Source organism: Labrus mixtus, chromosome 11 (genome assembly GCF_963584025.1).
Source record: "Labrus mixtus chromosome 11, fLabMix1.1, whole genome shotgun sequence".
Classification (NCBI taxonomy): domain Eukaryota; kingdom Metazoa; phylum Chordata; class Actinopteri; order Labriformes; family Labridae; genus Labrus; species Labrus mixtus.
Window position 1 is genome coordinate 7,686,659 of NC_083622.1, and position 23,721 is coordinate 7,710,379.

General features: G+C 43.7%; 1 protein-coding gene across 3 annotated transcripts in view; it reads left to right on the top strand.

The window, feature by feature from the left end:
- sema6e (sema domain, transmembrane domain (TM), and cytoplasmic domain, (semaphorin) 6E) overlaps positions 1-23,721 on the top strand; it is a 175,666-nt gene that overhangs the window by 128,396 nt on the left and 23,549 nt on the right. For all 3 annotated transcript variants that reach the window (XM_061049778.1, XM_061049780.1, XM_061049779.1), the window contains one exon: positions 8,727-8,804. In XM_061049778.1, the coding sequence (XP_060905761.1) occupies positions 8,727-8,804 (78 nt within the window). The remainder of the gene's footprint in view (positions 1-8,726; positions 8,805-23,721) is intronic.

Below are 23,721 nucleotides of genomic sequence, written 5' to 3' on the forward strand. Positions count from 1 at the left end.
TGTCTCGATCGACACACACTGTACGGGGGGGTGAATGTTTTGATGACTCATCCATTTTGATTTGATGAAGGATAAGAGTTATTCACAATAAGGCGTGTAGCTGACCTGATTGACAGGTGGGCGCGGTGTAACGGTTTGTCAGGAGGCTTAAAACCCGCCTCAGCTCCAGCTCTCAGCCTGTCGTTAGGTCGACTGAAAGTTAGTCTGAGACAGCATTTCCAGCACGGAGACCGCCATCGATGGGACTCCAGCGCCCCCTGCAGGAACAGACGGGTGACGTCACTCAGGCTTCAAACATTCATATTTACAGTCTATGACAATGACTCACCAGTGGAAGTTTTGCTGCACTTTCCTCGGCAACGGTCCTGCTGCATCCCCACAAATCCAAATCCAGTGTAAGATTAAATCCAAAAACATATTTTATGCATCTAGGATCTCAGATTGCTTAAAATTTGCCGCCGCTATCCTGAGATGTCACCGTATTTCGGTAATCTTTCAATAAATATTTGGAGGTTTTTTCCACTGTGACGAAGCCCTACGTTATATCAACTGCAGTTTGTACATTTTAAAGATTTTCTGGAAGAATTTTACACAGTCAAAGGAGACAGTATTTGTGCTTGTAGTCCATACGGTTTGAGGAGAGCATGAACTTTTGTCTCCTGGCAGGATGTGTCTGCATGTGAATTTTTAAGCCGATTTTACAGGATTCACAACAGGTTAAACATTCCCATCGTTAACAACGTCTTTGACTTCATATAAACGCACTGATTTAAAAAAATAACTGTTTGGTTTTAGTTCAGATGAAACAAACATCTGAGGACATCACTTTGAAAATGTCTGATATCTGAGACATCGTTGTGAACTTTTTCACCACTTCAGCTCCGACACGTCGACTCTGAACAGAGTGAATAAATAATGTCCTTCTTCATGATCATCAACGTATCGCTCTCTTAAACACCACTGCCATAGATCAGTGTCAGGTGGTAATGCTGTAAAAGGTATGTAGTGGAAGTCTGAAAGTGCTGCTGTCAGAAGCTGACGTCGCATTTCCAACAAGTTTATGAGCTGAGCGCAGCAGAGCCTTCAAGCGTCTCTCTTTGTCTGAAGCCTTTTGTTTTGTGAGGCGATGTTTGAGCCCGAGTTAACGTACCCACTCCCCAGCTTCTACATCTATTTTTGGTACTGTGAGGAATTTTTGCCCCCCCCCCCCCAAAATATTCCCCCCTTTTTATTTCTCGACTCAGGCGAAGTATTTCTCCTCAGCTCCACCAGGGAATACACATGCCCCCATAGCATGCTAACCCCTCGTTGCGGAGGCCTGGAGAAGCTCTCAACATTGTTTAGTCATGAATTGGATCCAGCTGATTGGCCGGGAGCCAGCGATGGTGGCCTCCATGCTTCTTTTTCTTTCTTTTTTTTCTAAATCTGGAGGACAGGGGAGGGGAACAAGAGTGAACGGAGAGAAAATGGATCACGCCTGTCTCAAGCTTCAGGCCGGCTACATCCCACAGATCCTTTTTTAGAGACTGGTCCTGCAGCACACCTCATCCTGGGATTAGGGGCCCCGTAAGCCTCATCAGCACTGGCCAGGAGGTCAGGTTTCAGCCGCCATATCCTCCTTTACCACACCAATGAATCTGTCTCCCTCCAGATGAGATTAACCCAATCCTCCGTTTTGCTGCCTCCATTTTCTCTCGCTCTCTTGGCACATCTCTCTCTCTTTCTCTCCCCTCCCTCACTGTGAGGCTGCATCGTCAGGTCTCTTTTTTTTTTTTTTTTTTTTTTTCTTCACTCGAGGCCCAGCTGCCAATATTAGGTTTCAGAAAATGTTCTGCTTTCAACAGCGGCTGGCTGGGATCTGTATGAAATGGGAGTTTTATTAAAAAGAAATACAATAAAAGGCCAAAAGAGGCCCCAAACCCCGACAATCTGTAGAGCCGGGGATTTTCAGCTCCAGTCCAAATTTCCTTTTTGATATGAACGCTTTCATCTTTGTGATTCTCTGAGAGGAGAAATGTGTATGATTTTCTCTGTCACATATAAGGTTGTGTAAGATTTAAGGCATCAGTGCTTTACGGAGGATCATTATTGTTTATTACAGTTACTCTTCCATCAGTTTCATTTCACATATCAAATCAAGGGATGAACTCACTACAAAGAAAAACAATCAGAGCGACAAAGAGTCTCTCAACAGCTTTACCAGATTAGTGAAGTGTTTTTTTTTTTATCTCTTAAAGAGCTGTTCTATTTGACATCGGAAACAACAGAAGTGAGGCGTCGTGGTCACCTCGCGTTTCTTCCGGGCTGCCTCTGCACTCGGGAGCGTTTGCATGATCCTGCTTTGTGACTCAGCAGATAGAGGGAGCAAATGATGCTCAGCTTATGCAGCTATTAGCGGCCGTACTCTGTTCTTAGTGAATCAACAGAGTGTTAGGGTTTCTCAAAGGTCAGTTATAATCCTTTATGCACTCAGCTACGCTGAAAAGGGAAATGTTCAAGTTAAAAGAAGAAGTCGTAAACTGCGCGTTAACATCCAAAATGTTTCTGTTATATTATTGTCCTCTTCGGTTTACTCGCCCTTATAACTTTAAATGCACAGTTTGTAAACTCCACCACCAGGGGGCTCTCAAACAAAACAATAACAAAAGATGACGTCGAGACTGGCAGGGAATCATGGGAGTTCTCTCTGCTACTCCCCCCCCCCGAACTCCCGTGTTGACCGTAGTCATGGCGACCGGGCGAAACCGACCTGAGGAAGAGAATATGTTTACAGACGAGCTAATGTATCAGAGTATAATTTGCATGAGGTTTTTATCACAGCAACAGAACGGCAGCTTTCAGCAGCAGCAGCTCACGCTTCCCCATGCGGTTGTCATTGACGAAACATGCAGTGTTTCCATGGCAACGATAAACACGTAATGTCCGACACGGCAGCTCTGTCGTGACAAGACACATCCCGTTACCACTATAACATTTTAGATTTCTCTGGCTTTGATAACTGTTGGAAATATTAGAGGTAATGTAAGAACTCAACAAATATACTCACAGGTTTAGTCCATTTTTTAAATTAATTTAGATATTTCAGTGTAAACATTCTACATATTATACCTTTAACTTACCTGTTAGTTTAGTTCCAACCTGTTTTAAGATCTTTAAGATCTCAGAGATGAACCTGCTTATACTTGTGAAAATATCAATCAGAGTCCTTACAAACCGCACTGCTCCTTTAACACTTCACGCCTCAGTCGGGTAAGAAATTGTTTAATTTCCAAATTCAGGATGCAAACGACTGAAGAGCGTTTCTTTTTATACTCTGGAAAAACAATCATAAATCCTCAAAGCCGTGCGGCTGAATGTTGCGTAACCGCCGTGATTATTCACTTATCTGCTTTAATTAAAGTTCAGACTTTTTATTCCATATTTCTCGGGTAGTTTCTCCGAGTTCAGTTGTTCTGCAGCAGCTTCATATTAGCTGAAAACCATCTCCAGTAAGTCAGCGCCGTGTTGTTCCCAGGATATTGGACAAATGACAGCTGGAAGTTATGAGTCTCGGCCTCGGAAGTTTGATAAATCCCCTCTCTCCTCTCAGCAGCTAATGGATGTTCCTCACACGCTGAGGCTGCAGGCGAGCACACGCACACACACCTTTTGTGTTCATCATGGCATGACAGAATATGAGCGCTGAGGAGGAGGACGAGGAGTCTGAAGTTTTAAAGAGTGATGAGGGACACATTCAGACACATGTCCTGTAAGAACTGCAAATATGAGAACAGCGGCGGACAAAGAAAATATGACTTCACTTTGTGTCTCTGGGCAAGAAAAGTCAGACGGACTCAGACGGACTCAGCGGGCCTTTCTCTCCTCAGCGCTGCGGCGAGGAGGTTCATTCATGTCGTGTAAGTGCAGAAGAATGATGGAGAGGGAAGAGAGAGGCAGAGCGGGGGGAGACAGAGAGCGATGCATGTGTACCTTATGGCAAGTGAATGAATAATTTATTCAAGCTGCATTATGCAGTGTCACATATTGGCAGCCGCACACAGAGGCGAGAGTCATTGAGGGACCTCGAGCTTGTCTGTCAGTGTGAGATGATGTTGGAGAGCTGAGGGGGAGGGGAAGGGGGGGGAGGGGGTGGGATAATTCAGGCTTTTCTGTGGACAGAAAGTTGTTTTTGGTGAAGAAATGGAAGAGGACATTTAACTACGATGTAGATGGATGCGTTTATTTCCCATTTCTTTGCACAGCGAGCTGTCGTTGCTAAAGGTCACCATTTTTCAGGTTTCCTCTGTCAGATTTATTCTTCACAGAGGTATAACGAACCGAACTGAAAGGATGGTGTGTGCGCTAAGCTCGGGGAAGGAGCACGCACACGCGCTAATAACGGTGCAGGTTGCTAGGTGACCGAAACGGAAGCGTGCCTATGTTCCCACATTTCCTTTTTCATAAATTTGTATCAGATTTTATCCCCCTTTCTCCCAATTTGGTAGCCAATTACACCCAACCTATTATCCAGTAGCAATGGACTACAGATGGAATGTAGCTTTTAGCTAAATCTGGTGCGCCCATCTCTTCGTTTATTGCAAACATTTAATGTAAGTGCACATTGTCCTTTTAAATAAACAAACTAAACTAAGTAGCACAGAGGCCTCGCATTGACTAGCTTCCGGTCAGATCAGTCGAATGAAGCGCAGCAACTGGACGCAAACCATAGTTTGCAGTACATCAATACCTCTGGAAAGCCGGGTTGGCGTGTGGGAACATAGGGCTGACCCCACCGAAACGATAGTCGGGAAGTTCGCTTCAGCCACAGCACAATGTATCTGTCCACTATTCGGTAGAAAGCTCGGACCTTTCGTCTGCAGAGGACGAGGAGACGAGCAGCAAAGAAGAAGAAGAGGGTGTGGCTTCATGAAATCCTCAGGGCGCGACAGGATGTGGGAGCGTTTAGTCTCCCCCAAGAACGAGCGCTTCATAAGCACGCCACACATTTCTGCTGCTGTTTTAAACTCACCTGTTGCGCCCGAACTGTTGGACATTTTGCACCGCACAGGTTTTTAAAACGCTGACGTTTTGCTGATCTGAGTTGAGGAGGAGTGAGCATTTCATGTGCGGCATCAACCAGTTCTTTGTGATTGGACCACCAAAGAACTGACTCTCAGCCAGAACAACCCGTTCCAGAGTAGCTTCAAGTCCTTGCTGATGTTAAAGAAAGAACCAAACGTCAGGGCCTGGGGGCGGAGTTATCGTGACTAGATAGATAAAACCCATCAAAAGTTTATTGTGACCTCCATTTTTTTTTAAAAACAACCCGTGAGCTCACATTCTTCTTTCCCATCGTGTTTGAATGTCGATGTTGGTCCTCAAAGCCAGGAGCGATATTTTAAACGAGACGCCGCAGTCCCCCATTGTTGATGTTGTTGTTGTGTTTGGAGACGGCGTGCAAGTGTGGCCGGGAAATCAGAGACATGCTCAGTGACGTGTGCAGCGAGGTAATGACGTGGCTCTTTTGCCCTGTGGAAAAACAAAATGGTTCTTCGGCGGTTTGCAAGTTGAACAACCAGCAGCAGGGTCAGTTTGGTGGGAGAGGACAGGGATTATTCCTCTGTTGAGTTTCGTCTGTTCTGTCTCTCAGCGGTGTCACTCTGATGCTCTCAGAGAGATTCCTCCGTGGTGTTTACAGGCTGAGGGCGACGGCGGCAAAGCGCCCACACACTCAGATACTTTAAATATTCTACATATTTAAAAAACGGGGTCACAGGAGTCCTCATTAAAACTCATTAAAACCTTTTTGTCCGGTCCGCCATGACGCTGAACTCAGCGGTACCACCCCGCTCTGCAGACATTCATGAAGTCGACTTTTGAACCTCTGAAGGTTAAAAAACAGTCTGACGAGCGTGTGGGAGTGATGCAGCAGATTGGCAGCAGGTAAACATAACGGGTTGTTTGTTGTTGGGTTTTTTCTCCCTGCGTGCTTCATGCTCGTTATGTTGCTGCTGCTGCTGGGTGAACGCCACACACCTGCAAAACAGCACGCTCGCAAAACAAAACAAAAAAAAAAAAAAAAACTACTGTTAATTCTGTCTCTGACATCCAGAGTAGACGCAGCATTAAAGCAGGATCATTCAACTCACTCCGGAGAGCAGGATTAAACACGCACATCAAACATGAGGCAGAGCGACTGACAGCAGATCAGTGGAAGAGTTTAACCAACACGACTGACGAGCGCCGGCCTCAAAGCGGAGGGGAAAGAACGCAGCGCTGAGATTCTGCTGCGACTTCTACTGATTTTACTAACTGTTGCTGATGATTATAAGCGCTTTTCAAAAACTCAAAGACACTGTACAATTGTTAAAACAACAGAAAGAACAGCACAGTAAGGACAGACTAACAGACATTGCAACAATTACACACAAATCATAAAGATAACAACAATAAAGGTGAAACTACAGAAAACAGAAAATCACATCACAATCACACATTAAAAGCTTGTTTGAAGAGGTGAGTTGAAAGTAGGAGGGTCGGTGCAGTGTTGAATGTGTGTAGGGAGTGAGTTCCAGAGGGAGGGGGCAGCCATGGAGAAAGCTGACTGCCTTCAATTAAGAAGTCCAACAGGCCTGAGTCCACCCAGCTTGTTTTCCCCCCCCCGAATCCCAGAACAGACAAACAGCTGATCGACTCGTCTGCTGAACATGAGGCCGCCGCTGCTGCTCGCTCAGAGGAAGGAACCTGAAGTGGTCCTGATTCTGATTCTGAAACTGAGGAGCAGAATCTGGATATGATCGTCATTTGTATCGTTTCACGGCTGTGTTAAAGCTCAAAGATGTGAGTCGCTACATTCATTAGCCAAGAAGAGACTCTGACAAGGCAAACCGATAAATATATAAGTCTCTACCTAGACTCTTCTCCTCTGTCGCTCCCCGGTGGTGGAAAGAATTACCAAACTCCTTTCGAGTCCCTTTGCACCTTTAAGAAAAAAGCTCTTTATGAACACCTACGACCTTAACGACAGTACTTCCTGTCAGCACCTGTGTGTCCAATCAGACTTAAAGCTGTTTGTTTCCACTTCCTGGCTAAGCAGAAACCTCCAGTGTTGAAAAATGAAGCCAATGAGGAAGTGCAGTTCCTCGAGTGTCCACTAGACGCTGGCTGCAGAAGCACAGGAAGTCACATACAGACTGAGCTTGTTTCTGGTTCTCATCCTGCATCTCTAATTGAATTTACATTTTTAATCTGTGTGTTTACAAAGAAAGAATCATAGCTCAAATGATTAATAGGATGTGTCCTCGAACAATATCATTTTAATTATTTCAGATGCTGTTGTGAGGTTTATTTTCTTTAAATAACATTTAAAAAGAAGACTCAGGCGTGTTGGTCTAATTACAATCAGATGAGAAACAGAAACTGCTTAATTTCCATCCACAAGTTAAATGTCAACATTATGAATGCCAATTAAGCCGATTAATTTATAAGGTGAAAACAATTATGGACGAGGACTTTAAAGCAAAGAGGAACAAAACAAACTCTCCCTTAATTGTTTTAAATTCAGTAAAATAAAAAAAAACATCCCGTCTGATCAAAAACTCATCTGATAACGATCCTCCTTTTCTCACATCGTCTGCATCCATCTCTGCTCGGGAGCATGCAGTGACGTTTGGATATTTACGAGTCAGTGTGCGCCGCTGAGTGAAGCAAACGCGGCTCGTTACATATTTTATCACTTTCATTAAAGCATTGCAGACGAGACTGTAAAACGTCGACCGTGCGTCATCATCATCCGGTCGTGTATCAGCTGAAGGTGTGAAGTCATCGCTGGATTTACATCAAAACAATAAAACAGGAGTCGTCTGAAGACGCTCAGTGAAGACGTTTCGATTTATTCCGCAGCTTCAGCTTCGAGTATCGGCTCTTTAGTTTGTGGATGATCTTTTAGCTGCTCATAATGAGTCTGCATCGATGTCATCGTCAGCTCAATGTGCATTTCTATCTCTGGATGTTTGTTTAACTTTGGTCTTTGCATAACAAGAGTCGCTGCATGCTCTCTGTTTGGGTTCATACCAGGTTCATCTCTTCATCCTGAGTGACGGCCGAGTGGAGAGACGTTTTTAGTGTTTGTGAGGAAGCTCAAAATAAGTTTTAAATGAGGCTGTCAGCGTTAACAAGTGACTGTAATCACGATTAATTAAGGTCTGGAATTAATACAATAACTTTTTTTAATCCCATGTTATTTCATCCTCAGTGTCTCCCTGTAGTCTCAGTGATGTAAAACAAGGACACTGCTGCATCCTTGAATGTCTCATTTCACTTTAACAAACTCTCAGACAGCTCAGCTGATGAGTCCAAAGTAATATCCACCTTATGACATCACACATTGACCTTATGACATCACACATTGACCTTTGTTACCGTGCCTTGGAGCTGTTTGACCTCACTTTGGGATCCCTAACCACTTCCTGTTTCTGGGATTAACTTCATGTCCTGACCTTCACTCTACCAGAAGGGCCTTACTGTATTTCAAAATAAAAGCACACAGGAAGTAAAGTACTCTCAGCTTAAGACAGTACAGGGGCGCTGATCGCCTAGTGGCTATGAAGGATCTGTTTGATGTTTTTTCCTGTCAGATGACATTACAGCCTCTGTCTTAGCCGTCATTGGTTGACACCGCCATCAATCATCTCACACACAAGACTCGCTCCATCACTGACGTTCTCTCTCTCTGTGTCTCTGTGCAGGAGCTGTCTGTCCTCACGGGACCCTTACTGCATATGGATCAAGTCAGGCACATGTGCCACCGTCTTACCGGGCTTCAAGTAAGTCACACACACACACATGCGCGCACACACACACACACACACACACACACACACACACACAACTAGGGTTGACACAATACCAGAAGTTTAAACTTTGATACGACATTTAAAAAAAAAAAATCAAACAATATTGATTCCTGTTTCGTTACCACGGCGACAAAAATAGAAGTCCTCCTCATCCAGTATTGGGTCTCTTCTTTAACTTAAACACACATTTCATTGTTGATGATTCAGTTCTAAAAAGTTGCCAATGTATTTGTGCAATTTAGATGAAGAGACAAACCCCTCTACTCTTTGTCTGCTAGTAAGAATCAGAAACATCACGTTTCCATCTTTAATAGTTTAGTTTAATCAGGGACAGTGTAGAAAAATAACATCAGCCCCAGAAGAGAAAAGATGCTTTGTACCCGATTTAGCTAACAATCTAATTTCCATCTGTAGTCAGATGATGGATTCATGCAGCCAGAAGGATTTAAGAGACGTCCGTATTTACTGCCGTGTGGATTCAAACGGACCGTCGATTCAAAATATGTCTGAAGATAAGGTGTTGATACTAGTGTTGTATGGGTCGAACAAGACCGGTCTCGAGACCACCTGTTGAAGGTCTCGTCTCGGTCTTAGACTGTGCGGACTCTGGTGGATGTGATTAAAAAGGAAAACGCCTCTTTCTAACAGAACAAATAACTTCTATTCATTTGTAGTTTTTTATCCTCCAGTTACGGCTGCAAACTTCCCGGTGTTATGGTCTAAGTGAGAGACACGCCCCCTAAACACAAGACGATGATTTTTCATTGATATTTATGGTCCTGGTCTTGTCTCGGTCTCGCACTCAGGTCTCGGGTATGTCTTGGTCTCGGTTCGCTTGGTCTTGAATACAACACTATTACTTTTACTTTTACATCATTAAAATTAAAAAAAATAATTGAATCATTGAATCATGAATTTAAAACGTGTGGTGTTGATATTTATGAGCGGGGAGAGGGCACACATCATGACACTGCCGTCATTACAGACATCAGTGCTGAAAGGAAGTTGACTCTAAAACATGTGAAAGCCGCCTGACTGCTGCGTTCAATTCTTCCTTCAAGTGCACGCTCACTAATTGCCAGACTCAGACATTCAGCCTAATGTGGTACTCAGAAGCACTGACTGGTTTCTCTTTCTCTTACAAACATCATTATGTATCCTTAAATTGCCAGACGTGATTCAAAGAAGTGTTGTGGTGTCTGCAGCTCCGGGGCTCTGCACACTCATTGTTTACATTTGTGTACATTTTGAGGACGATAACAATGTTTTACTGCCGCTGTTTCTGCTGCTCTTCTTTAAATAATAAAAAGCACTCTGTGGAGCTGCTGGAACAACACAGTGACAGCACCACAGCACAACATGTTGAGTGGGTTTAAAGACTCAGTGGAAGGAAATGAAAACCAAATAAAGTTATAGATACAGTCTGACAGCTGAGATTCTTACTCTGCTGAGTCACCTGTGCCAAAAGCTGTTTGCATCACACATCGGTCATCGTAGGGTCTCTGTGCGGGGCATTAAAGGTTCAATCAGTGAGATGTGTAGTGAGTGAAATGATAAAGTGACCTTACTATATGATCAGACATTAAGGAAACATGCTATGTTGAAGTGCTGGCTTCTCTGTCAACAATGCAGCAGCCAGTATGTCCTCCTTCTAACTTTAGATTCTGGTCCTGAATGCTCTGGATTTGTTTGGACCAGAGAAGGTAGGCCGTTTTAAGGCGACCCCCACACAGCCCGTTTTGGACGCCCCTCGGTTTGCCAGACATGAAAGCAGTCATCAGGTCAAACCAACAGGTGTTGCAGCGATGGAAGCGGGCAAGAGAAGTGGTTCAGATAGAAGTGATTGTACCCGACCTAAAAAGCCTCTGTATGTTTCTAATAAGCTCCACGAGCAGAAACGTGCTCAAACTAGGATCAATATTGGAGATGCTTTTGAAAAATGGAGAGAGGTTAGAACACAGAAAGGTTTACAGACCGATGCAGAGCTGGATAAACACTGAAGCTTCAGTGTCCACCACATGGCAACCTGCGTGAGCATCGACTCTAGAGAGGAGGGGGCGGGGGGAGACAGCTCTCTACAATGTTTAGAATTTGGACTGCAGTACCCACTTTAAACACTAGGGGTCAGAGTTAAATTGTTCACTTCTAAAGGACAGCTCCCATTCAAACAGGTAGATATTGAAGGGAGACACTGCGGTGATGGGTTGGGAAACAGAGGGGTGCAGGTTCTAGTCCTGGTGTGGGCCAACATATGGCTGCTGGTCTGGTTGGTTAAAAGGTGACAGTTCACTTCCTGTGTATGCAGAGGTGCTTGAACCCCTGACAGCTCTGGCCACTCCCTGTGTAGGGTCTATGTGTGTGAGTAGCATGTTTCTCAATAACAGAGTAAACCAGTGTTTCCCTCGAGGATTATAAAGTATGTAAAGAAGAAATAAAGATGGCCACAAATCAGTTGGTGGATTGGTCTCTTCTTCCAGTTTCCAGTCCGAGTCTGATTCCCGATTCGTTGTTGATGCCTCGTTTAACAAAGACGTCTCCAATCGTGAACCAACGAGGGACAAAAGTGTGCAGGTTTGCTTTTTAATCAAACTCTTCAGCGGGAGGATTCATCCGTTAATTCTTCTCGGGATGAAGTTGCAATAATTATCGAATTCCGCTGCTGTGCTGTTGGCTTAGTGTGAACGCACAGGGGTGGACGCGGCTTCATTAAGACTTTATTAGTTCTCTAACTCACAGTCACAGCGGACACATTTCCAACATAGTCAATAACGTGTAGCGGAGCGGCCGCAGAAAGCAATCATTTTCATATCTGCTCCCTCTCGTCCAGTAAGAGCCGGGTGTGCACGCACTGCTGCGACGGCGATGCGCTAATTTAATCAATAGCCAATCTAGAATCAGACGAGTGGGCAACGTCAACATGATGAATATCTGCAACTTTTTCATAAAACCTCATCCCCAGCATGCATCCATCTTGTTTACTCACTAGAATGTGTTGAATGTCCACAAATTAAAAACTCTATATTATCGGTTTTTATGTGAGGAGGAGCGGCGCAGAAGGTCGGAGCTGGAGCTGTGAGAAAGACGAGTCGATGAGGAAAATAGAAGATAAGTTACCAATCCATCTCTGTGAACAGGAAGAAGAGCCTTCTGACACTCAAGGGTATCGACCTGCACCCTGTTGTGGCAAATACAGGGTGCCGTGTGTGATCAACATCAGCTTAAATCCCATTCAATTAGAGTTATTATATTATTCAGCTTTAAAGTCCAAACAAAGGCAAAAGCCTAAATAAAATTATCTTAAAGAGGACATATTCTCCCCCTTCTCCACCTTTTCAAACAGTCCCCCTGTGGTCTAAATGAAACATCTGTGCTGTGCTTTGGTCAAATTATAACATGAATCAAGCACCAGAGGAGGTTTGTGACCCTGTATAAACCAGCTCTCTCAGAACAATCCGTTTTGGTGTGTGTGTCTCTTTAAATGCAATGACCCCCCCCCCCCCCCCCCGAGTTTTCCCGGTAGACATCAGTCCTCTGTAGCGAGAATAAAAATGGCGGACCTGCGCAAAAATGTTGTTCTAGGCTTGGGGTGGAGTCCATGGGTGGAGATACCAGGGGAGGGGATGGGATTTTTTTTTTTACCAGAATCCCACTGTGACATCACGAGGAGAGCAAATTTGAAACAGAGCATTTTTCTTTAAATTTACTTTTTGATCACCAGCCAACATGGCTAGTAGATTTTTAAAGTTACCAGCAAACCAGAGTTTTCTACCAGCCACATTTTCCCAATCTGGCAACACTGACTTGTCGCATCATTTCTGCAGCCTGCCAATTCAAACAGACGCAGTGATATGGCTAGTAACTCTACAATGTTACCCGCCAAAGTTCATTTTTAACCCAATTTAAAGTAGTGGTTGTAAGACTTACACAGACTAGGGAAAAAAAGGACTGGATGGGTTTAATTCACATTTTGTGGGTCTGTAGACACTCAGGTTACCCAAATGTATGTTCACAAACACTGTAGAAGAGGATTTTTCATAATATGTCCCCTTTAATAAAAAGTTATGTTTCTAAGAAATTAGTTGGCTTCAGTGGTAGAAACTGTCAGTCTCCTGGATGGGAACCCTGAAGGTCCAATTATTGTGTTTTCAGCATTAAAGGGACCCTAAAGGCACATTGTGCTGTCATGAATTTAGATTTGTTTTATTCTATGGGCATCCTTGGGAGTACTTCAGGGGCTTAATGTCAACTAGGGCTGCTCCATTAATCCCAATTTCCTCGGTATCGGGATATGAGCATTTGTAATTTAGACGTTGCAGGAGTTAGAATTTATACTACTACTGGATGAAAACCTGAGGATGATGTTCACGCTTTCAGAGCATTTTGCAGTCAGATGAAGCTAAAGCTATCTGCTGTGGTGGAAAAAAACAGCGCTGTCGCCTCACACCGAGGAGGTTCCTGGTTTGAATCCCCGTCTGACAGGAGTCTCTCTGTGAGGAGGTTCCTGGTTTGAATCCCCGTCTGACAGGAGTCTCTCTGTGAGGAGGTTCCTGGTTTGAATCCCCGTCTGACAGGAGCCTCTCTGTGTGGAGGTTCCTGGTTTGAATCCCCGTCTGACAGGAGTCTCTCTGTGTGGAGGTTCCTGGTTTGAATCCCCGTCTGACAGGAGCCTCTCTGTGTGGAGTCTGCATGTTCTCCCTGTGCATGTGTGGTCTCCCTCCTGCTTCCTCCCACAGTCCAAAGACATGCTCGTTAGGTTACCTGCTGACTCTAAATTACCCGTAGGTGTGAATGTGAGTGTGGCTGGTTGTCTGTCTCTACATGTCAGCCCTGTGATTGGCTGGCGACCAGTCCAGGGTGTAACCCCGCCTCTAGCCCAATAACAGCTGGGATGGGCTCCAGCCTATACTGTACAGGTGTCTTCGTGTGCACGTTGTGAGGAGAAATGGAGCGCCACCATGAAAGCAAAACATTGAATTATTAAACCAAAAAGTGAGATGCACAAATCCGTCATTGTGCTGCAGAGGCTAAATCGTAATAACGTCTCAGTTTGACGTTTGTGTCAGGCCGCAGACGAGTCATTCATTTTATAAATCGCTCTACACATTTGGCCCTCTTTTATTCTTTTTCCTCTCCGCGCCATGAAATCAAAGCGATGTTCAGCCGCATGTGTTTCAATCACACTGCGGCGCACAGACGAGAGATGGATGAGGACTTGGATGGATGGCTGCTTGAATAGGCAGACGGAGAGATGGATGCAGTAATGGGAGGAGGAGGAGGAGGAGGAGGAGGAGGAGGAGGCAGTTAGAGGTTCTTTTTCCTCCTCCTGTATGCCTCCTGACAGCCGAGGTCTCAGCGTGTCCCTGTGAGAGACGTACAGTCTGTTTCTAAATCACCTCACAGGGTTTTTACTCTCCTGCCTTTGTATGTACATCGGTTGTTTACAGTGAGTGTGGAGTTTTCTGGATATCCTACTACAGTACCCTCAAGGCAAGGCGAGTTTATTTCTATAGCACATTTCAACAAAATGGCAATTCAAAGTGCTTCACACAAGACAAAAGCATCATGACAGAGGAAAGAAAAGAAACATTAAAATAGAAAATTAAAAAATCATTGAAATTGTTAAATCTGAAAATTTGTTCAAATAAAAATAATTAAAATTAAATTAATAATAAATAAATAAAACATTTAATAAAAAATAAAAGTATAGAAGTTAAAAGAGTTTAAAAAAAAAAAAAAATTACAGTGCAGAGTAAAAAAATATATATATTTTTTTAATTATTATGCCTCCCTATACACACACACACACACACACACACACACACACACACACACACACACACACTCCTCGCTTCCAGTAGGTTATGTTGACGGCTGTGAATGTGCAGACCTGGAGTTATTGCATATCTTCTGCTTGACCACCCAGTCGTATTACTTCGCCTGCCCTGTACACACCGAGGCTAATGGGGTTTCTGTTTCTCTTTAGATGCACGTATCTTTGTGCCCCTTATGTTCGTGCATGTGGCAATATAATATTTAGTTTCCCTTTTCTTTGCGGTGTGTTCAGGTGTTTGCTTGTAAGGGGAATTTTGGCCGTCTTCCCTTCTTTCCAGTTCCTCGGCCGGTCACTGTGATTTCATGGAGTTTCATCTTGCCGGGCAAACCAGCTGTTTCCAGCAGCCAGACAGCTTTAAAAAAAAAAAAAAAAAAACTGGAAGCAGCTGGTAGTCTGGCGATCTGACAGTGACGACATGAAGTCTATGTGTCCGTCCAAAAATTAACCAGGCACACAAACCACAACATGCAGTTTGTACAGTTTGATATTTGTAGAGATTAGAAGAGAATTCAGGTAAAGATGACTGACCCATAGAGGCAAGGACTACTGAATGCATTAGCTTGATGCTAACACATAATGGAAAATGCCCTTAACTGGCTAACATAATTAGCATCGCAAAAGAGGTAATTTTACACTCTTAAAAACCCCACATGTACTTACAGGCATTTATTTTCTAATCTCTGTGGAGACAAACTTAAAAACCTGCTGACTCATGCTAGTCTGGTCTGCTGCTCTGATCCAATGACGCTTGTTTATTTGATTTTTATGATCACTTTAAAGCTACTGTGAGAATTGTTTGGTGTGTGCTGATTCTGGCGCCCCCCTGTGGACAAAGAAGTTCCTTTAATCTCTATTGATTTGTCCTGTCCAGTAAATGTTTTAACAGCCAAACATTACCCTCACGTTCCTCTAATAAAAAGTAAAGGTTAAATAAAAAGGTTATTTCAGTCAGACTCTATCTGACACTTACCCTGCTGCGCTGTTTGCAGACATTAAAATAACTTTGATCAGTCAGTTTTGTTTGCTTTTGGAGGCACTAATATTAATTTGAGTCTGCTTCATAACCAGTTAAAAACTCCTCTGATGAGCTTTAAGGAGTGGGTTTTAGGGTTTAATATAAGTTTTCGGTTGTCTTCACGTTTGGGTAAGGTTTATGGTTTGAGGTCGAGGCTCAGTGGCTGTTTTCCAAAGGTCCTTTTTCGCGTCAGAGAGAGAGAAAGAGGAAGTGCCGACGTGGTTTCACACAGGCAGAGAGCTCCAAGCTGCTCGCTGAGGTTTTGATTTATGAGCCGATGTTTAGCGTGCAGGATTGGAGCTGCACTGGAATCCAAACGGACCAGAACGTTTGAGAGAGATCGGCCAAAATATCCCGTCCAGACTCGACTATCAGTCCCCCGGCCAGAGAGAGAGAGAGAGAGAGAGAAGTAAAGACAGACAAAGGGAACAAAAGGAAACAAGAGGAGAGGAGGGTTAAAGAAAGAAGGAATGAAGGAGGGATGAGATGGAAACTTGGAGAGAGGAGGAATCTAAAGAACTAGAAAAAGATGTAAAGAGAGATGGATTAGAGGAGGAACAAGGGTTGAGCTGAGGAGGAAAAAAGTGGGAGGAAACGGAGAGTGGATTTTATCAGAGTGATTCCACAGAGCAGAACATCTGTTTTACATTTTGGCTTTTAAAAGGGCAAGAGAAGAAACTTTCTGCTCAGAATGTCTGTGTGGCCTTAAAGTCAGGAGTGATATCTTTATGTGCAGGATTTATATTTAATTGAAAGGAGGTGAGTCGAGAATGGTGAAAGAGGAGAATGATAAAGGGAATGCTGATGGAGGAAGGAAGATGATCTGACATGAATCATGCAGCAGAAAGAGTCCGACCAGAGATTTAGATGAAGCAGCTCTCAAGTCCTCCTGGGACGTCCTCCTCTTCTGTCTCACCCTCCTCTTTGTCCCTCACCGTCTCACCGTCTCCTCTCTCACATCTCTCTCTTTCATGGACCGTCTGTCTCTTTTTCGTTCCTGGCATAAATTTTAATATGTGGCTGATCCAGGGGATAAGAGAGGAGTCACACACACCTCTCCTCTCTCACTCTGTCTGTGTCTTCCTCATACTGTTTCTAGGTATTTTGGTTTAGGTGTCATCTGGAGAGCATTTGACATGATTACTGTTGCCAAAACAAAGAACGGCCAGAGAGAGAGAGAGGGGAGGGGAGAGTCAGGAACAGGATCAGCTGAGGTGTGCAGTTTGAAGCACCTTAAAGGTCAAGGTTGGCAACGATTTATACGTCTATTTAAAAAAAAAAAAAAAAAAAAAAAAATCCCAACAAGAATTTATGTTAGTGCTTTGTTCTTTACCTCCTGAATGCTCTATGCAGTCTGTGACCTGGAGCTCATTTGTGCAGAACATGTTAATCTTTTAAGAAACTTTTAGCCCCAGGTAGGGATGGGGATCAAAAGACAGTCATCCTCCTCTTCCTCCTCCTCAAAGCAGCCACATCCAAATTTTGTATCCAGTCCAGTCAGTTAGAAATAGTAATCCAGTGTTGAAGTCTGTGTTAAAATCAGCAGGATGAAAGCTAGTTGGCTAACTAAATGTGGTCACATAAGGTTAATCATTATGATGTGTTCAAGGACGGCTCAGTAAAATGACAATTATGTGGACGTAAATACAAAGTCATCATGATGGGTTCAAATCTAACATCAAGGGAAAAAACATTATGTTTTGGTAGAAGCATCAATAAATACAATTGTAAGAAGTTCTGAATTTTAAAATCCTGCAGTTCCTCGAGTGTCCACTAGAGGCTGGCTGCAGAAGCACAGGAAGTCACATACACACCCATTATAAAAAGCCTGTTTTTACAGCAGAGATCAACATGTTTACAGCCTGGTTCAAAAAAACAAATAGGTCTGATTAGCTCATGTCTCGATCGACACACACTGTACGGGGGGGGGTGAATGTTTTGATGACTCATCAGTTTTGATTTGATGAAGGATGAGAGTTATTCACAATAAGGCATGTAGCTGACATGATTGACAGGCGGGCGCGGTGTAACGGTTCCCATCCCATCACAGGAGCAACTTTTAAAGGAACTAAACTACTAAACTTTTGATAGGAAACAAATTCTATTTTCATGCAACTCCAGTCCCAGCTGTGTGCATGCCTTTCCTCCTGTTTGTGGATTTCCATCTGCAGGTGGTAATTTGTTGTGCAGATGCTCAATCTCACTAAATACATGGATGTTGCATGTTATTTAAAGTTGAGCCAACACAACTCTCATTTACATCACAGGCCTTCCAGCCAGAACACTTTATTCTCTGAGTCGCTGAATGAAATGAACACGGTGCCACTTGGAGCACAGTCGCTTGTTATCAATGCCAGTTTACAAATAATGATCACAGCTCAAACTTCCAAACCAGATGGAAAGAGCCTTAAACAGCAGCTGGAAATCCTACATGTGAATCATTTTTGGGTGCAATTTGTCCAGACTGAGTGTGACTGAGCCAGCTGCATGACGTGAACCCCGACCGAGAGAGGCTTTATGAGGAGAAAAAAAAGCCGACAGATGTTGATTTCTGACAGCCAGCAGCTCTTTGTGTTTAGAAAGCCAAGCAGAACAAAATGAATTCTCTGCCCGATGGTGGCGTTGGACTGTTTATTCATGTGCATGAAGCAGCAGAGAAGGTCAATTATGGTGAAGAGTGGCGACAAGTCTGCCGTGTTTTTTTTCAAACTTAAAGGTGACCCGTCATCCTGCTAGTTAACAAAACTCTGACGAGCTTTAATTCACTTCAGTACAGGATGGAAAGTGTCCTCCAGTTAGGGATGTCACCAGACCATAATTTAAAAACTTTTAGAGTTACAGTCAGACGATTTAGTGAAGGAATGGTTCAGCCAGTGCAAAAAAAAAGTTATTTTAACAACAAGTGCTATCGGATAAGTCAGAGGTCACATATTCTGTAAAATCCACTTCTCCATGTTTCTCTAACTCTAATATGTGTCCCTAGTCTGTCTACAAACCCCCCAATGATGAGAAAAGTCCATCCTCTCCGTCTTTTCCCTGCTCCACTTTTCAGAAAATGTGTGCTCAAACAGGCCGTTTGGAGAGTTTCCCTTCATGACATCACAAAGGGCAGTAACCCCTCCCCCAGGTGGGTGACACTCCCACAGCTAGGTGTTTGTTCTGCCCTCTGAGTCTGCCTTCTCACCGTAAACAATAAGACATGGAGCGAGAAAGCACCGAGCACACCCAAGCCCTTCCAGAGAGGGGGCGTGGTCAGACACAGCTCATTTACATATTTAAAGGTACAGACACAGAAACAGCCTGTTCTGAGCAGGGCTGAAATAGAGGGGTTTATAGGCATGATCAAATACAGGATCAGGGGCGCTGGTGGCACAGTGGTTAGTGCGCACGTCCCATGTATGGAGGATGTAGTCTTCCAAGCGGGCGGCCCAGGTTCTAATCCAGCCTGTGGCTCCTTTCCCGCATGTCATTCCCCACTCTCTCTCTCTCCCTGATTTCCAACTCTATCCACTGTCCTATCTCTCAATTAAAGGTACAAAAAGCCCAAAAAAAAATATAAAAAAAAAAAATACAGGATTTAGAACAAGGAACTTCACACACATGTTTTGAGGAGCTCTGAGATTTACACTGATTGAAGAGGAGGAGGATATGTGACCTTTAAACAAAACTTCTGATAATAAAAGTCTGAAATATTAGAAACTTTAAAGGACATAAAATCAATCTTGGATCATGTCCTCAGTCATGCACCAACAGCTCTGATGCTTTACGACATTTCATCGCTGTTTCCTTTTTTGAACTCGTTATTGTTAAATACATGATCACAGTACAGGAGAGGTGACGACGTGTAGAGAGAGGATGTGAAATGGACCAGACGTGACCCTGTAGAGCCTTTCAATAATTAAACATACAAACAGGTAACAACGTGAATAATAATAAAACATAATAACCCTGAAAATCCAGAGCTGGACTGAAATACAGTACAAAGAAACTGAAAAATATCACTCGAGCCAGAGCCAGGTAATAAGGTAACACCTGTCACACACATTACCAGCACGTGTAGGTAAAATAAAACATGTATTAAAAATGATGATCATAACAATCCTTCCTCGCTGCTCTGTTTCTTTCTGGATGAATCCAGTCTGACTCTGTGGCGTGTTTTATTTATCGATCTCCGTGCTGACGCAGAGCCTGCTTTCCATTAAATGTGAGACTTTTCGGTACTGACACCCTGAAACTTTAAATTTTTATAGTTTGGTGGGTTTTTTTCTGGTGAAGTGGAGCCGAGTACAGCAGAAGAAGCAGAGGAATGTGCTGAATTGTCAAGCTGTCATGCCGTGTCTTTTTCAATACGACAACCTTCTTCTCCATCTCCGCTGAACTCTCCTGAGATTTGATTTTAAAACATTTTAAGCATCTTAAACATTTCTAATCAGGTAATTTTTGCTATAATAGTAATCAGAAGTATATCCATCACTGGTGATTGTCTGAACCGTTTCTACACCAGGGGCCTGTTGCAGAAGCGCTGTGTGTCCACACCAAACCAGATGTTGAACTGAGTTAGGTTCGAACTTAAAGGACCAATCAGTGAGATGTGCAGAGAGTGAAATGATAAAGTGACCTTACTATATGATCAGACATTAAGGAAACATGCTATGTTGAAGTGCTGGCTTCTCTGACAACAATGCAGCAGCCAGTATGTCCTCCTTCTAACTTTAGATTCTGGTCCTGAATGCTCTGGATTTGTTTGGACCAGAGAAGGTAGGCGGTTTTAAGGCGACCAGCCACATGATATGAGAGCTAAGCTAGGCTATATGTCAAAGCACAGGGGGAGTTATTTTCTTCATGTAATTTCGCTCATTTTAAGAAAAACTGTCGGGGTAAACGCACGCTGTATTCTCTGCTAGCAAGCTAGTTTGTTTAAGCACCACTACACCACCTACAGATGTAGCCGCCTTAAATCATGGCAGGGCCGTGACTGGTCTGTGCTTGGTCCATGCTAGGACTTGTCACAGTCTGTGATTATAATACATCATCCCGGGGCGGACTTGTAGCGCCGCTAAGAACCACTTGTGGAAACACATTTATCCTGAACTGTCCCTTTAATATTTAAAATGTCACTCATTTTTTACCGTTAAACTATAAAATACATCCTCTAAAGACATATATATATAAAATAGTTTTAATGTAATCCTTCCTTCATCGCAGCATCGACAATGCTGGCCTGGTGTGTTTGTATTTGATCATCTGCTCCACTTTCCTTTGAAACACAAAGGACCGTACGGTACACGAGACATTAGAGGTTTACAGTTAGACAGGAAGTCATGAGTTCACCTGCTGCGTGTTTGTGCTCTACCAAGCTTCCTCATTGCTGCAGGTTTCACAAACACACGACTAGAAAGCTCCGAGATGACAGCAGACGAACACTGAAGATACCGAGAGCTGAGCGGAGAGCTGTGATCTGGTTTTTTGGCTGCTCACCGGCCGATTTTAGCGTCTCTGTTTTCACTCAGAAGCTTAAAAGTATGTTTGTGTTTCCATGTGTCGATAGGAATCTAAAAATGAATGTTAGCGATGGTGTGTTTTCCTCGTGTCTGTGTGGGATGTGAGAAGTTTCTTTTTGTTGCTAATTAAAGATGTTTGCTGGAAGACCGTGTGCTTGCAGTGCGTGTGAGCTGTAGGTTTGTGTTTAGGTTATATAAGGAACTAATTAGTTTGTGATGGAGTAGGCGTGTATGCAGGCCTGCTCAAAGTGTTTCTGTGTGCACACTGGATCGTTACGCTGGTATTTTTTGTGAGCTACACGAGCCCGGGTCTGTTTTAGCTCGCTACGTTTTTTTTAAAAGTGTGGGCTGACTGTTGGCGTCGATGTGAAGCTCGGCTCGGTTAGAAAAGGTTTCCGCTCCAACGTGCGTCGGCTCAATCTCATTACTCAGCCGTTCGATCGTGTGCTGCTGGATGAGACTCTGATTTCTGATTGACTCCAAGGTGAAAGATGGAGCATCTATTGGCGGGAGAACAGTGTATCAATCGTAGGCACATTTTCTTCAGAGCGGCAGAAAATCAATATTTGTCAGATTGGGTTTCTTTCTTGTTGGTTTGGAAGAGCGCTTCAACGGGGTATGCCGGTGACTTGGGTTGCAAATGAGCAAGTTTTAAACGGCAGGATTTACTCTGTGGAGAAGTTTTTGTTTTCTTCTCTCCAACATGATTGACCTGATCTTTCGGCGCTCCTCAAATGTGCCAAAGTCTTGTCAGTGTGATGAATTCACAACGATGAGCGAGACAGGGCAACCATCCAAACTGTACGTCAAATCATTATAACTGTCTGTGATTGTTAATGAGATACGATGGTCGTCGTAGTGACAGAAATAAAACAGCAGGCGCCAAGAGTTCAGGGCACTGCAGAAAATTTTGAACGTCTTTGGTTTTGAGGAGGCAGTAGCCCAGTCTGCAGAGACTTGGGTTGGGAACTATAGAGGGTCGCCAATTCAGGTGTAGAAATTGGTCTGGTAGCTGAAGAGGTGCCAGTTCACTTTCTGAGCACTGCTGAGGTGCCCTTGAGAAAGGCACTGAGTCGATGCTCACGCAGGTTGCCATGTGGTGGACACTGAAGCTTCAGTGTTTAGCCAGCTCTGCATCGGTCTGTAAACCTTTCTGCGTTCTAACCTCTCTCCATTTTTCAAAAGCATCTCCAACATTGATCCTAGTTTGAGCACGTTTCTGCTCGTGGAGCTTATTAGAAACATGCAGAGGCTTTTTAGGTCGGGTACAATCACTTCTATCTGAACCACTTCTCTTGCCCGCTTCCATCGCTGCAACACCTGTTGGTTTGACCTGATAACTGCTCTCATATCTGGCAAACCGAGGGGCGTCCAAAACGGCCGTGTGGGGGGTGCCTTAAAACCGCCTACCTTCTCTGGTCCAAACAAATCCAGAGCATTCAGGACCAGAATCTAAAGTTAGAAGGAGGACATACTGGCTGCTGCATTGTTGTCAGAGAAGCCAGCACTTCAACATAGCATGTTTCCTTAATGTCTGATCATATAGTAAACTCACTTTATCACTTCACTCTCTGCACATCTCACTGATTGGACCTTTAAGTACAGCATGAGTTGGTTTCCCTAAGGTCTATCTTTTCTGTTTTATTTTGCTTTGGGTGTAACAAATAAATCTTTACTTTTCTGTCAGCTGTTTCTGAAAAACCAAAAAAGCAACAGATAAAAAAAAAAAAAATTCTCATCAGTAAAGAGAGCAAATGAGAGTTAGCACTATATCTGTTTTTTTTTTTTACAGTTTGGTATATAAGCAGCAGGGCCTTAAAATGATTCTAAATGTAACATGAATCCAGAGTGGAGCAGGTAATAGTTGACTACTGTTCTCTTTTTTAACGAGCTGAGGTCTCTTTTTTTTGCTTCAAACCTCGTAAAAAGTTCATTACAGTAATCAAGCTGTAACAAGAGGCATGAATCATTTTATAATCCAACACTCTCCAGTTTTCTAGTGAATCTGTCCTCATAGATGTCTGATGGGTGTATTTCCCGTGCCATTAGCTCTGCAGGTGGTAAATAACAGGTTGGGTCGTTGATTCCTCCGACTCCCCTTCGGACTATTCTTACAGCGAGGCGTTCGATGCAGAGCAGACAAACTCAAGGTGCCAATTTGACCAACAGTCGCCTGAATTACAGCCGGGGTGCAGAAAGAGAGAGAGAGAAGGGGAGGTAGAATAGGAGGCAGGATGAGGGGGATGTGAGGACACACAACGTCCCATCACAAACTAACTCCAGGAATCTGCTGAACGCCGCTAAACTGATGATATACAACCTTGGGAGAAGATTCAAGGGCGGGTTTTTCTCATCTCACAGGTCCGGTTTGGCAACATAAAATGCGAGACACAGACGCTCTGACCTCGGGCAGACACTAAACAAATTACATTTTGTCGCCGCACTTTTACCTTTCCCCGTCTCCGAGCAGGGCCTCATCTACTAAAGCAATTCAGGGCCGACTGGACGAGGTGCTTCATTAGAAACAAACAGTCGTGG